The sequence below is a fragment of the Tympanuchus pallidicinctus genome, unplaced genomic scaffold, assembly GCF_026119805.1.
Source record: "Tympanuchus pallidicinctus isolate F22 unplaced genomic scaffold, pur_lepc_1.0 scaffold3, whole genome shotgun sequence".
NCBI lineage: Eukaryota > Metazoa > Chordata > Aves > Galliformes > Phasianidae > Tympanuchus > Tympanuchus pallidicinctus.
Window position 1 is genome coordinate 76,719,741 of NW_026294747.1, and position 12,835 is coordinate 76,732,575.

The 12,835-nt window shown below is 36.9% G+C and overlaps 1 protein-coding gene across 4 annotated transcripts in view; it reads right to left on the reverse strand.

The window, feature by feature from the left end:
• MLLT10 (MLLT10 histone lysine methyltransferase DOT1L cofactor) overlaps positions 1-12,835 on the reverse strand; it is a 113,584-nt gene that overhangs the window by 67,017 nt on the left and 33,732 nt on the right. For all 4 annotated transcript variants that reach the window (XM_052696286.1, XM_052696285.1, XM_052696284.1 and 1 more), the window contains 3 exons: positions 11,767-11,870; positions 9,227-9,320; positions 7,139-7,234 (listed from right to left, as the gene is read on the reverse strand). In XM_052696286.1, coding sequence (XP_052552246.1) covers positions 7,139-7,234; positions 9,227-9,320; positions 11,767-11,870 — 294 coding nt within the window. The remainder of the gene's footprint in view (positions 1-7,138; positions 7,235-9,226; positions 9,321-11,766; positions 11,871-12,835) is intronic.

Sequence of the window (12,835 nt, forward strand, 5' to 3'; positions counted from 1 at the left end):
AGCAAATCTTGAAACAGGAAAAAAAGCAGAAAATAAATACTCTTAACAAGTACTCTGCCTGACAAGAGTTCTCCATTCCCCAGCACAAGAAATCAAAAAGAAGAGGCAGGAAACTGGCATGGCTGAAGAAGGAACTGCTGGTCAAACTGAGGGAGAAAGAAACACACAGGCAATGGAAACAAGGATGTGTGGCTTGGAAAGAAGACAGGGATACTGTTCAGATGTGCAGAGGTGGGATCAGGAAAGCCAATGCACAGGTATACTGAACATGATGAGGGACATGAAAAATAACATGTTTCTTTAGAAACATTGGTAAGAAGAGATTGGCAAAGGAAAGTGCACCCACTCTGATAAACAAGAAGGGGGAACAGACTTCAACAGATGTGGAAAAAGCTGAGGTAATTGAATTTTTTGCCTTGGTCTTCACTGCCAGTCCAGCTTCCCAGGTCCCTGACTGTCTAGGCAGGGGTCAGGGAAGTGAAATCCCTCCCACTATAAGAGCAGAGCATGTCTGAGGCTGCCTCATAAGACTTAATGTGTACAACACTATGGAGCCAGACAAATGCACCCCAGGGTCCTAAAGAACCGGCTGATGTAGTTGCCAAGCCACTCCCCACTATATTTGAAAGTCATGGCTTTCAGGCAAAGCCCCCAGTTAGTGGGAAAAGGGAAACACTGCTCCCATTTTTAAGAAAGGGATAAAGAAATTTAAGAGCAGGGGCGCTACAAGCTTGTGAACATCACATTTTTGCCTAGGAAGTTATGAAGCAGGTCCTCCTGGAAGATATTTACAGCACATGCAGGATGAGGAAATGACCTGAGACGTTAGCAATGGTTTCACCAAGGGCAGATCGTGACTGACCAGTGTGGGGTTTTCTAAAACGGAGCGACAGCATCAGCGGACAAAGGAAGGGCAACTGATGTCATCTACCTGTATTTAGGCAATGCCTTTGACGTGGCCCCGCACCACACTCATTTCTAAATTGGAGAAATACAGATTTGAAGGCGGCACTCATCGGTGCATTAGAAACGGGCTACACGGTCACAGCCAGAGAGTTGTGATCAACAGCTCTATGTTCAGAAAGAGGCCAGCCACAAGTGAAGTCACCCAGAGGTCTGTCCTGGGACCAGTGCTCTTCAGCACCTTTCTCAATGACATGGCTTTGGATGCCTCATCCCTGCAGGCTGTCATGGCCAGGTTGGATAAGGCTCTGAGCAGCCCAATCTACTGGTTGGCAACCCTGTCCACAGCAGAGGGTTGGAACCGAATGTTGTTTGAGGTCCCTTCCAACCTAAGCTACCTATTATTCTATTTATTGTCTATGTTCACCTTCATTTATTCCTATAAAAAACTGCAAGCATCTAAAACATATGTTGCATACTATGAAATCCTACTCTGTCTGCAAGGTATCTTTAAAGACAACCATCAAATATATACCAAAAAATACGCAAATACAATGGCAAATAAAAGGGATAAATTACATTTTACTGGTTCTGTAAGCTTAACACTGCAGTTCACCTTTAATTGCAAAACTTGGTGTCTGGTGAACAGCATGTAGATACAATTTTTATTTTTATTTTTTTAAATAAAGTACCAAAAATATCTTCCAGGAACAGCTGCAAGTCAAACAAGTCAAAGAGTGACAAGTCAAACAAAGTCAACATGAACTACTAATAATCATAGTGTGAACCAGGATCCAAAACAAATAAGAAGAGTATCTTAAAGCACCATTTACTTCCACATCTTTCACAGCTATTGTTACAGAATACAAATACAGGTAGATAAGTTGCTCATATGGAAACAAAATCAAGCAGTAAACTTAATGACCTATTTTTAATATTTAGACAACATTTTGTTTTCAAATTACTAACAAGATCCACTGCATAATTTTCTCAAATAAGAACTGTTTAAGTCACCACAAATTTCAGTAGATTCTCTGCTATGATTGTTCAAAAGTTACTCTCCTCTAACTTATAATGTGGCAAAGTACCAACACTGAGGAGTCAAGCAAAGGATACTACAACACACAGAGATTGAATAAAAAAAAACATGACAGTCCAATTAATGCAGTTACTTCAAAGTGTTAGAAAACTATTGATGAAACTAAAATAAATAATGTCATAATAATGAATAAAATATGAAGACTTATTAATATAAGAAGTATATAATGGTTATTTTTAACTGAAAGTATTTCAGTTGATCCCTGCAGGGTAGGGAGGCAATCTGGAAAAGCAAAGTGATCTTTCTTTCTCAAAAAGTCTTTTGATGAGTGTGGAAAGAACTTACTACAAAAGCCAAAGTGAAATACTTTCACAAAGGAATATAAAAGAGCAGCTAAGGCTCCTCCATGGTCTTCTCTCAAGTCCCTCTCTGCACCATTAAACCTTGACAGACACAGATTGTTTTTCCTTAAAGAGAAAAAATATAAAGTTCACTGTAAAGAGAATTTCTAAATTTTGCTAGCCATGGAATTTTTCTTGTATAGTTTACAGAAGCTATTAATTATCACATTGTAGCAAAGAATTTTATATTTCTCTGTCCTGGCCCATATATATCAAAGCACTTCTAGTACAGACTTTTAGTTGTTTCAGTTGCTAAAAATAATAAACACAGAATGCCAGTAAGCTTGCTGAATTTTCCACAAGTGGTACAAAACTTTTCCATGACACAAAGATTGATCTCAGACATTCAAAATTCCTGCTTTAGCTCTTTCCAAAGATAAAGCTGCTAGCAACACCAGCAGAATAAGGTGTTCTTCCACAGCCTCCTGTTCCCCAAGTATTTTCCCCAAAAACCTTGAGGTAAACACTTGGGAAGTGAAAAAAGAGGAATTAGAGCAGAACGTCAAGCAAGATTCTACCAATCCCACTTAAGAGGTACACAGACTCATCTGTAATCATTTCTAAAAAACACCTCCCCATAACAACTAAGCATTTTTAGTGCCATAGTAATTAGAGAGTAACTAAGCTATTTATTCTGTAGTTTCAAATTGCTCATTACAATTCAATTATACCTAAGCTTTTTAGTTGTTTTTTATTGTTACATCTTTACACATTAATTTTGTAAGCACAGTGCCCAAATGAGACTAATATTTATTCTAAAGGAAAACAAATCTTTTCAACTTTTCAACAGTTCATTTGCAAAATTGACAGCTATCCATACCGATACTTTCAGACCAACCCCTTCTTACTGCAAAACAATACTTTTTAGTATTGACAGAATGGTCAGAATCATAGAAGTGCTTGAGTTCAAAGGGATCTTTAAAGATCACTTAGCCCAGCTCCCCTGCAATGAACAGGGTGCCCCATTCAGCCTGACCTTGGGTATCTCCATGGACGGGGCATACACCACCTCTCTGGGCCAGTGCCTCACTACCCTTATTGTAAAAAACTTCTTCCTTACATCCAATCTAAATCTCTCCTCTTGTAGTTACAAACCATCCCCCCCGTCCTATCACAGCAAACCCTGCTAAAAAGTCTGTTCCCTTCTTTCTCACAGCCCCCTGTAGGTACTGAAAGGTCACTCTCAGGTCCTCCCAGAGCCTTCTCTTCCCCAGGCAGAACAGCCCCAGCTCCCTCAACCTGTACTCACAGGGCAGGTGTTCCATCCCTGGGATCATTTTTGTGGCCCTCCTCTGGACGCGCTCCACATCCCTCCTGTACTGAAGACTGCACATCTGGACACAGTACTAAAGGTGAAGTCTCACAGTGCAGAGTAGAGGGGCAGGATCACCTCCCTTGACCTGCTGATCATGCTTCTTTTACTGCAGCCCAGGACACAGTTGGTCTTCTGGGCTGCAGGGACACACTACTAGTTGAAACTTGATGATCATTGTGGCCCTTTTCAACCCAGGCCATTCTATGACTTCAGTACCTGCAAGTACTTTTCAGTCAGGCTCTGCTCCATCCGTTCATCCCCCAGCTTGTACTGATAGTGAGGACTGCACTCAGGTACAAGACCTTGCATTTGGGTTTGCTGAACCTCTGAGGTTTGCCTGTGCCCACTGCTCAGCCTGTCTAGATCTCTCTGAATGGCATCTCATCCCTCATACATGTCAATCATACCAAACAACTCAGTGTCATCTGCAAACTTGATGAGGATGTACTCAGTTCCACTGATGAAGATATTAAACAGCACTGGTCCCAGTACTGACTCCTGAGGGATAGTTTTTCAGGTCTGATCAAAATAACTACATCCAGTTTTCAGCTCACAGTTTCTGTCTTTTTGAATGGAAGGATGTCCAAAGTTCAGATTATCCAGATCTCCAAAGTACAAAGATGAAAGACAGAATAAAAACACATTCCCTAAAACTCTTTATTTATATAGAAATAAAAATACAAGTATTTACTCTGAGAATAATCAAGATTCCAAATGGATTTGCAGAGGACAAAATAAGAAAAATCACTCTAAATGAATTACCCTTCTCCTCCAAGATGCAGTATATAACATATACAGTACAATAAAATAAGTACAATAAATAATAATCACAGCCTGAATCCATGATTGAGCACCTGGTGAAGGAACATAATCAGCCCTAGGAGCACAGGTGGAAGCAATTCACGTTTCTGACTAGAAGGGTTGGACCCTGGGTCCACCCTTCCCTAACCTCATTTAAGGGCTGGCAGCTGCAACAGAATTACCTCCTTGGGAGTGTTTGGTGAGCCCTGATCCTCAGAAAGGGGTAAGTAATTCCTATTTTATTGCTAGATTGTAAGCTCTGCCTTTCTCAAGTGATCAAAAATTTGTTTAAAGCAACTGTATCTGCTACTGCTTATCTTTACAGCTTTCATACCAAACTTGTTCCATTGGCCAATATTTTGCAAAGCATGGATATTTATTAACTATTAAGTATGTCAGACAAAACTCCAGAACAAAAGCCTGTAGTCATGAAAACTTAAGTGATTTACAAATTCTGAAAACTGCAACTCTTTTCTACCAAGCAATGACTTATATTATCAATTAATTTAATTTTAAACAGCATCTTATGATACAACACACAAAGCAAATTAAACTTGATTGTGTAAAAATGCTATAACACGCTCTGACAACATCTAAACATCAATCCAGAGGTAGCTTCATTACACACTGTTGCTTTACCTAGTGTTACAGGTCATGCAGTCTTCTGGAGAACTGTGTTTCAGTTCACGAAAAGTAGAAAGACTTAATCCTATTCATTGCAAACTTATCACAGCGGCAGAAAAAGGTCAGGAATTGCAATGGCAAAATACAACATTAACAATATCAAGAACTCAAACTATTTCACAGATATTATAGCCTGAAATATATCTCCAATCAAAGTCACTTTTTTTGTTCTGGTTCAGACACATGAAACAACTCAAAGTTTCTTCAAACTTAACTTCAAGGTTTTGTCAATTTGAGTAAAAATCCACACATGTACTTTTTAAAAGCACGACCTGCAATACAGTAACAGTGGAAGATTAAGCAAACTAAAGAGAAAGTAAAGCTAGTAGACTAGCAGAGTCTTAACCTTAAATGCTGGAGAAGAGGAGGCTCAGGGGAGACCTCACTGTACTTTACAACTTCCTGAAGGGAGGTTGTGATGAAAAAGGGTCTGGCCTCTTCTCCCAGGCAAACAGTAGGACCCGAGGAAATGGCCAGAAGTAGTTGTACCAGAGGAGGTTTAGGTTGAACATTAGAGAAACTTTTTCTATCAGAGAGTGGTCAGGCACTGCAATGGCTGCCCAGGGAGGTGGTGGAGTTGCCATCCCTGGCAGTGTTCAAGAGGTTCCTGGATGAGGAGCTACAAGAAATGGTTTAGTAGCTTGTGGTTTAGTAGCTGGGAATGGGAGGGTGGTTGGACTGGATGATCTTGCAGGTCGTTTCCAACCTTGCGATTCTATGATTCTATGAACCTGGAAGTAATTCTTTGGTGTCATTCAAAATTTTCCTTCCATGCTCATATTGCTAAGAAAAAAATGCCAAGAATCCATACTTTTATTATTTTCAGTCAAATTGTGATTCAGAGGTACTACTACATCACAGTGCGCGTACTCCTTCAGCGCCAGATGAAAACAGGACTATTCACCTCTACTATTAACCAGACATAAAGACATCTTTTTAAAGGGTAGTCCTGGAACAATGAAAATCAACACCATCCACAGTGGAAATAAGCTTGAAAACAAATCCAATGTTAAGGAGACTAGTGCCCTGAAGACAGATATTTGTTATTAAATGCCACTATACATATAGCTCCTCCAGGTAATACACGCTTGTTCAGTAGATATTTTGTTTTTCTCAATTTGTATGCTTTTGAGAAATACAAAATTCAGTCCACCCATACTCATAGAAAAGTCTATTAAGTTAGTAGTATACAATGAATGCAGGTGAGCAGTTCTGCATGTATTCTCAGGAAGGAGACTTGAAAAAAGATTCAAAGATAATTTGTATTGCTGTGTCACTGTTTGTTCTTTCTTTGTGTTGTATTTAGATAAATTTCCAACAGACAAGTATTAATTCACAGCACTAGAAATGTAAAATAATCACCATAAATTTAAAATTCATTTTTAAAAACATATGAAGTTAAATTGTTACGAGAATTCACCAATGACAAAGTTATCACTTGGTTTGCTACCTTTGTACTTCACTGGAAGAATTCCAGGTGAATTACAAAGTATTTTGCCACTATGGTAGATCTGATCACCAGTACCATTAAAATGTGTCAACAACAGATGTAAGATCCTTGATGGGGGGGGGAAAAAAAAACATGCAACAGACAAACATGATGAACTAGATGTTGAGTACTCAGACATTTGCTGAATAATTTACTCCCTTTATTATTTCCCTCCTGGTCACAACAACTATACAAAAAAGAAAAATCTCTAATAGAAGAACTAAGGCAAATGAAGCTGCACAAAAACAGCCTTCCCAAGAGACATGTTTCAGGGTGTATCCCAAAACTAGCCATAAGGAAGCAGGAAAAGGAAAGCACGCATACAAGCACACCAAAGATGTTTTTTGACTGGACCCTAGAACCTCTAGCTCATCACCTGTGTTATCCAGTGCTTCAGGAACAAGATTTCCTTCATGCTTTTCAGCAAAAGTTAAGGTAAATGTTGATCAGAAAGTTCTACTATTAAGCAGATGTGCCACATAATTAGCAACGACAAATCCACTTACTTTTTTCTCCTTCTCATGATGTTTATCCTGAGAGTGAGAGGAAGAATCACTTAAACTTTGATCATACGACCTATTAGATCCCCGTTTGCTCTTTTTCTAAAAAGAGAAAACATATTTATGGATATACAAAAGGAATCATCTGAATAAACAAAAAAATAGAAAGCACTTCACTGATAAAATGCCTTAGTACTTGAAGAAAAAACTTCAGTTTCTGAAAGCTTGACAAATAACTAATACTAGTAAAATTAACAAGACTACTGAATGTACATCCAGAAAATGTCTATCCACTCACTGACTTTCATACCTCCCAAGCAAAACGTTTTAGCAGAGAAAAAATACATTATCTTCTAAAGGTTAAAAGATGATAGACACATTTTTTTTCAAGTTTTCGTAACATAAAACAGAGAAGATGCTGCTCAAATGAAGAAGTTGCATCACCAACACTGTTACATGCCTAAAATGCAATGTGAGGCAATTGCTTTATGGCTTCACCATTTATCAGTCAAGTGACCTCTCTATGACATTTTCTTTAAAATTGTGGGTTTTTTTCTAAATAGGATACATGTTGCTACAATCATGTCATAAGCAGTACATAATGGAAATCCATGAAAAAAATTATGTTCAAGAGCCTATTCTGAAGCTACATGTATTTATGCTACCCAGCGCCTGAAAAGCATTTCTCACTGTATTATAACTGAGGTAGCTCATAACCGAGTTATATAAACAGCTTCAAGTCAGTGCTTTTCCAACTGACATCTTTGGTAATTATACAACATCCATCATTTTCAGTAGTAGACAACTAATACCTGTATTTATCAGGCAACAGCTCTAAAGAAACATTAGAACACTAGCATGATCTTCCCAGTTTTTACTGTTCTTACCACTTGCAATGGCAAGCTATCATGTCAAATGTGATGCTGTGTCTTTACTATTACCTTGTTTTAAATAGTTGTACGTATTCTCAAACACAGCTGCACTGGCATGTTAAAATCAAATGTATAGAAATATAGAGCTTGCCTTCACTAAGTAATGCCTGCCTAACTTCTGTTCTTTTCATATACTTAGCTCAAGATTTACGTTTTTAAAAAATAGATTGATTCAAGTCTGGAAGACCCTGACTTATCTTCATTATGAAATTCATCAATATTCACAGTTAATCTCCCTGAGCTTATATTCTAGAAACCTAAAAAGGTTAATTGGCCCTATTTTTACTTCATTGCAACATGAGTAAGTCTCCAAAATATTCAGCTTTTCTGCAGAGAACAAGTAACCTACAAGTTTCACCATATTTACAGCAACATATGAATTTCAGTCCAAATGTTTTAATTTTCATATGTCAATGTTTGTAAATAACGTTTTTAAAATATCACTAAACTGTTTAAGTCAGCTTGCCTGGAGAGGTGGCAGAAGCCCTGTCCTTGGAGACACTGAAGTTCAGACCAGTCAGGGCTCTGAGCACCTGATCTAGATGTAGGTGCCCTTGTTCACTGCAGGGGAGTTGGACTAGACAGCCTTTAAGGGTCCCTTCCAACTCAAATGATTCTAATTCTTTAAGTCCACACATGTACACATAGATATGGAACTGCCAAACAGATGTTAAAGGGAAAGCTTGAGAAGCCTGACACAAAAAGGTGCTGAAATAACTGAGAAGTTTCAAAGTTCTCGTTTTTTTAAAAACATCAAACCCCAAGCTGTGTTCTTGAGATTGTGTTTAAGGGAACTAATGAGCAGAATATCCACTGGCTATACAGTGAAGACGGAGCAGAAGGAACAACAGCAAAACAGAATGACAGATGGAGAAAGAAATGGAAGCCTTCTTTACAAGCCAATATACAGAGTAACAAAGAAAAAGTATTTTCAACTACTAATTGCAAAAAAATACAAATAAAAACTAGATGTATATGTCATTTCTGCCAGAGGGAAAAAATACACATTTAGAAAATAAACAACGTTTTTATCTAGAATCAAAAGCTACAAGAAAAGTGTACCTTCTGAGCCACATGAAAATATAATTCTTAGCGTTAATAGCAATTCAGAGTGAAAAAATAAGTTAGTATCATTAATGTACAGAATTTAACCATTACTTACCAGCTTACTAAAATGGTATTTACAGTAGCCACAATATTGGACATTATCTGCACCATTGCCTTCTTCTTCACAAAGAAGTCCTGCAAACTGTGCACTAGAAACAAACCAAACAATATTCATGACAAGCAAATACCAACATGCACCAAAATAACACAGTTGATAACATATGGATGCTTGTATTTGTATTTAATTAGAGGAGATTTCCACACAAGCGACTTCTAACAGCATGCCAGCACCTAATCCACCTCTGGCAACTCTGGAAAAACCTGTTGGTTACCTACAGCTGATGACTTTCTCCTAGATCTACAAACCATTCAAACAAATGTATAGCTTGAAAAAATTGAGTTATTTTTATAAATAAAGACAGCAGTGATGATTATTAGCTCAAGCTGAAGTCAAAATTATGTACAGAAAGAATAGGTTGGTTTTTGCTTTGTTTTTAAACAAAACCATAGTGTGGACCCAAAGAAGAAATAATTCTGAAGTTGCATATATCCTTCCCTGCTCTGCCAAGAAAATTACTCTTTTTTTTTTTTTTTTTTAAATAGAACTTCAATGACATAATAAATCTAATATATTTCATGGGTTTAAAAGACTGTGGCAGGTTAATTTCTTTTAAAAGAAGAAAATGACTTACAGTGTCACTTTGTCTGGGCTAATATTACCTTATTCAACTACATTTTTCAAATCAAATTTGCTTTTCACCATTAGTAATGTTGATTTATTTTCTGTATCAAATCCAACTTAGATATTGAAAAACCAAGTATTCAGTTTCATTTTCCTCATCATTTTCATTAGCATAATAATGCAATGTTACAGACAAAGTTATGCAAGGAAATATGTAAATGAAAGAACAACATACAGGGCAGCTTATTTTCATTGTTTTTAAAAATCACTTTCCCCTCATTTATATATAATCACATTCTTGTACAATCCAAAAATACTGTCTACTAAACACATGCACACCTACAGCAGATGCCAGCTATAAGCAAAGATCTGTCATTCTAAGCTTGTCATACAAAAACAGATGAACTCCAGCTCTTTCTTCTTCAGACATTAGTTTTGTTAACACAGAATTGACACAGCTTGATCTGGATCTCTGTTTCCTGCAGTTTTCACGTTTTCCTTCCATTTCACAAATATTACAGAAGCCTCTCAATATCCTCAATACAGTATCAATAATTCCCTGGTTAGAGATCATTTTTTGGTACTTATCTGTTCAAAATGAAACAGAAATCCTAAGAAATGGCAAGATAACAAAAGGTATATATTTGTAAGTTGAATGTGATTCCCAAGTTCTTTTTACACTTGCTGATAACAAGACTTTGGAAGAAAGAGACAGTAGATGAAAAGGACTCGTCTTTCAAATAATTGGATGCATACATTTTTTCCATGTCCACAAGCAATTTTTCAAGGAGGTATGCAAGTTTTTAGGAGCAAAGTCTGTTCTCACTCTATAACCAAACTTGACATTGATTACATCCAATGAAAAATCAGATGGTTATGAAGAAGTAAGACTTCAACATCCCTCCAGATAACTAAGTATTGAAGGAGCAAAACAAAAAAAAAACAAAAACCACACAGAGAGGCCACCACCTCTGTAAGTGAGAACGTGCAGAGTTGCAAAAAAATCAGTACTTAATCTGAACAAGACATTCAAAAACACCTGGTTACACTGAAGAAAATATTTTTAAGTAGGTGTGCAAATACTTTTTCTTAGACTGAGCTTCTGCACAGAAATGATGGAGCACAATGGGGCACTCATAAAACTGATGAGTACATCTACAGCCAAAGTACCTCAATAATCTGTGTAAATCTGCTATTACAAAAAAGCTTCAGCTGAATTTGAAAGAGTAAATATCCCCCAGAAGTTCTGGGGTGGAAATCCCTTTGCCTCATCTTACTTGCTGACATTTGTTGTCATCTAATACAGTCTCTTTTAGAAACCCATAAAGTGAGACAAGCATCTACTGAATGCTTGCCAACCACAATAGCTTAAAGTGGAATAAATCAGGCAGACATTGCTGTTTTTTCTCCAGCAGCTACAGATGAAACCTAAATAAATAGTTCAGGATAGACGTGTACCACGTACATAATGCTAGAGAGGTGAACTACTCCAAATGTTTGAAAACCAGAAGTAGTCACTTTACTGCTGTATGTTTCAACACTTTTTCCTACTGATTTATCAAAAGATAACATCAAATCACCAGGTCAACAATTCACATTCCTTCCCATGCCTGTATCCTATAAAACATCTAAAAAAAGAGGATAGGAGAAGAAACACTAAACCTTACTCACATAAGCACAGAGCACTTAACACAACACAAAGGAGAATTATCAGACTACTACTGCAGTTCCCAGCAATGTATATGATACCACTGCCATACAATCAGTAAACTCTAATAAAATTATTTCTACACAAACCACTTCACTGTATTCCTTCATCCCAAAATATTCTAATCAAATTTATTCATTTTATATTATAGAGTTGACTCTCTGGAAAATTCTTTCAGATATGTGGAATAATAAAATATACCTACCATGTTACATGAAAAGCTTGTCGACATCCGTGTTTATTACATGTCATGCATGCACCTGTGGCTGCTTTACTTTCTCTGCCTTGTTCATCACAGATATAGCATGTCTATCAAAGAGAAAAATACTTAATATGATGAAAAGCAAACAAATAAGTTATGTGTCACAAGAAATTCTAAGGTGAGAACTGTTGGATTGTGCATCTAACCTTATGTAATAACTCCTTTATAACGAAGTCTAATTACACTTGTTTGCAAAAGAAGATTATCTGGTAGATACTTTGGATCTGTATAACATTTGATCAGTGCTAAACGAGTACAAATACTAATTTATTTAAATTCTATACTGCTACTCAATCAGCCAAAATGGTTAAACAACCAAAGGCTAATAGCATTAGGCTTTAGGATTTTCCTGGCTTTCAAGTTTGCATTTATGTCTTTTTAAGCTGCAATCATTTTGACAGTCATTTAACAGTACTTGTAGCTACGACATTCAGAAACATCAAACCAGACTGAGTGCCTACCAGTAGTGGGTACCATAAGGTATATGTGCACATATCTTCACAAACTACCAAAAGAAAAGCTGCAAGCTTAAAATTTTACTTGCACATTTGGTGTAAACAATTTTCAGAAGTCTCACAGCATGCTTCAATATACATACAACATTCAGTTACCTTCAATTAAATACTGAGTTTAACAGAGTTCTGCTTTAGTTTCAGACAGTTTCATAAGCCTCTTAGAAAGTAATCAAGAAAGAACTCTCTGGAAACAAAGATCAAATTAATACACCAAACCTATTTCAAGCTTAAAAACATGCTAAAATGAGAAGTTTCTATTACCTGAAAATCTTTTCACAGAATTTCTCACATAAATTTGCCTTACTGGGATACAATGGCATTTTTATTGAGAAAACATTCTCAATAAAATGTGGGGGAGAAAAAAAATCAAGATAAAAAGAATGCAGTGTCTATCACATTGTTTCATATGTAGCTGATGAACAGGGATACTTGTACGGAAGCACACTATTACACTAGACATCATTACAAACTCTCACTAGCATTTCAGTGAGAAGTAT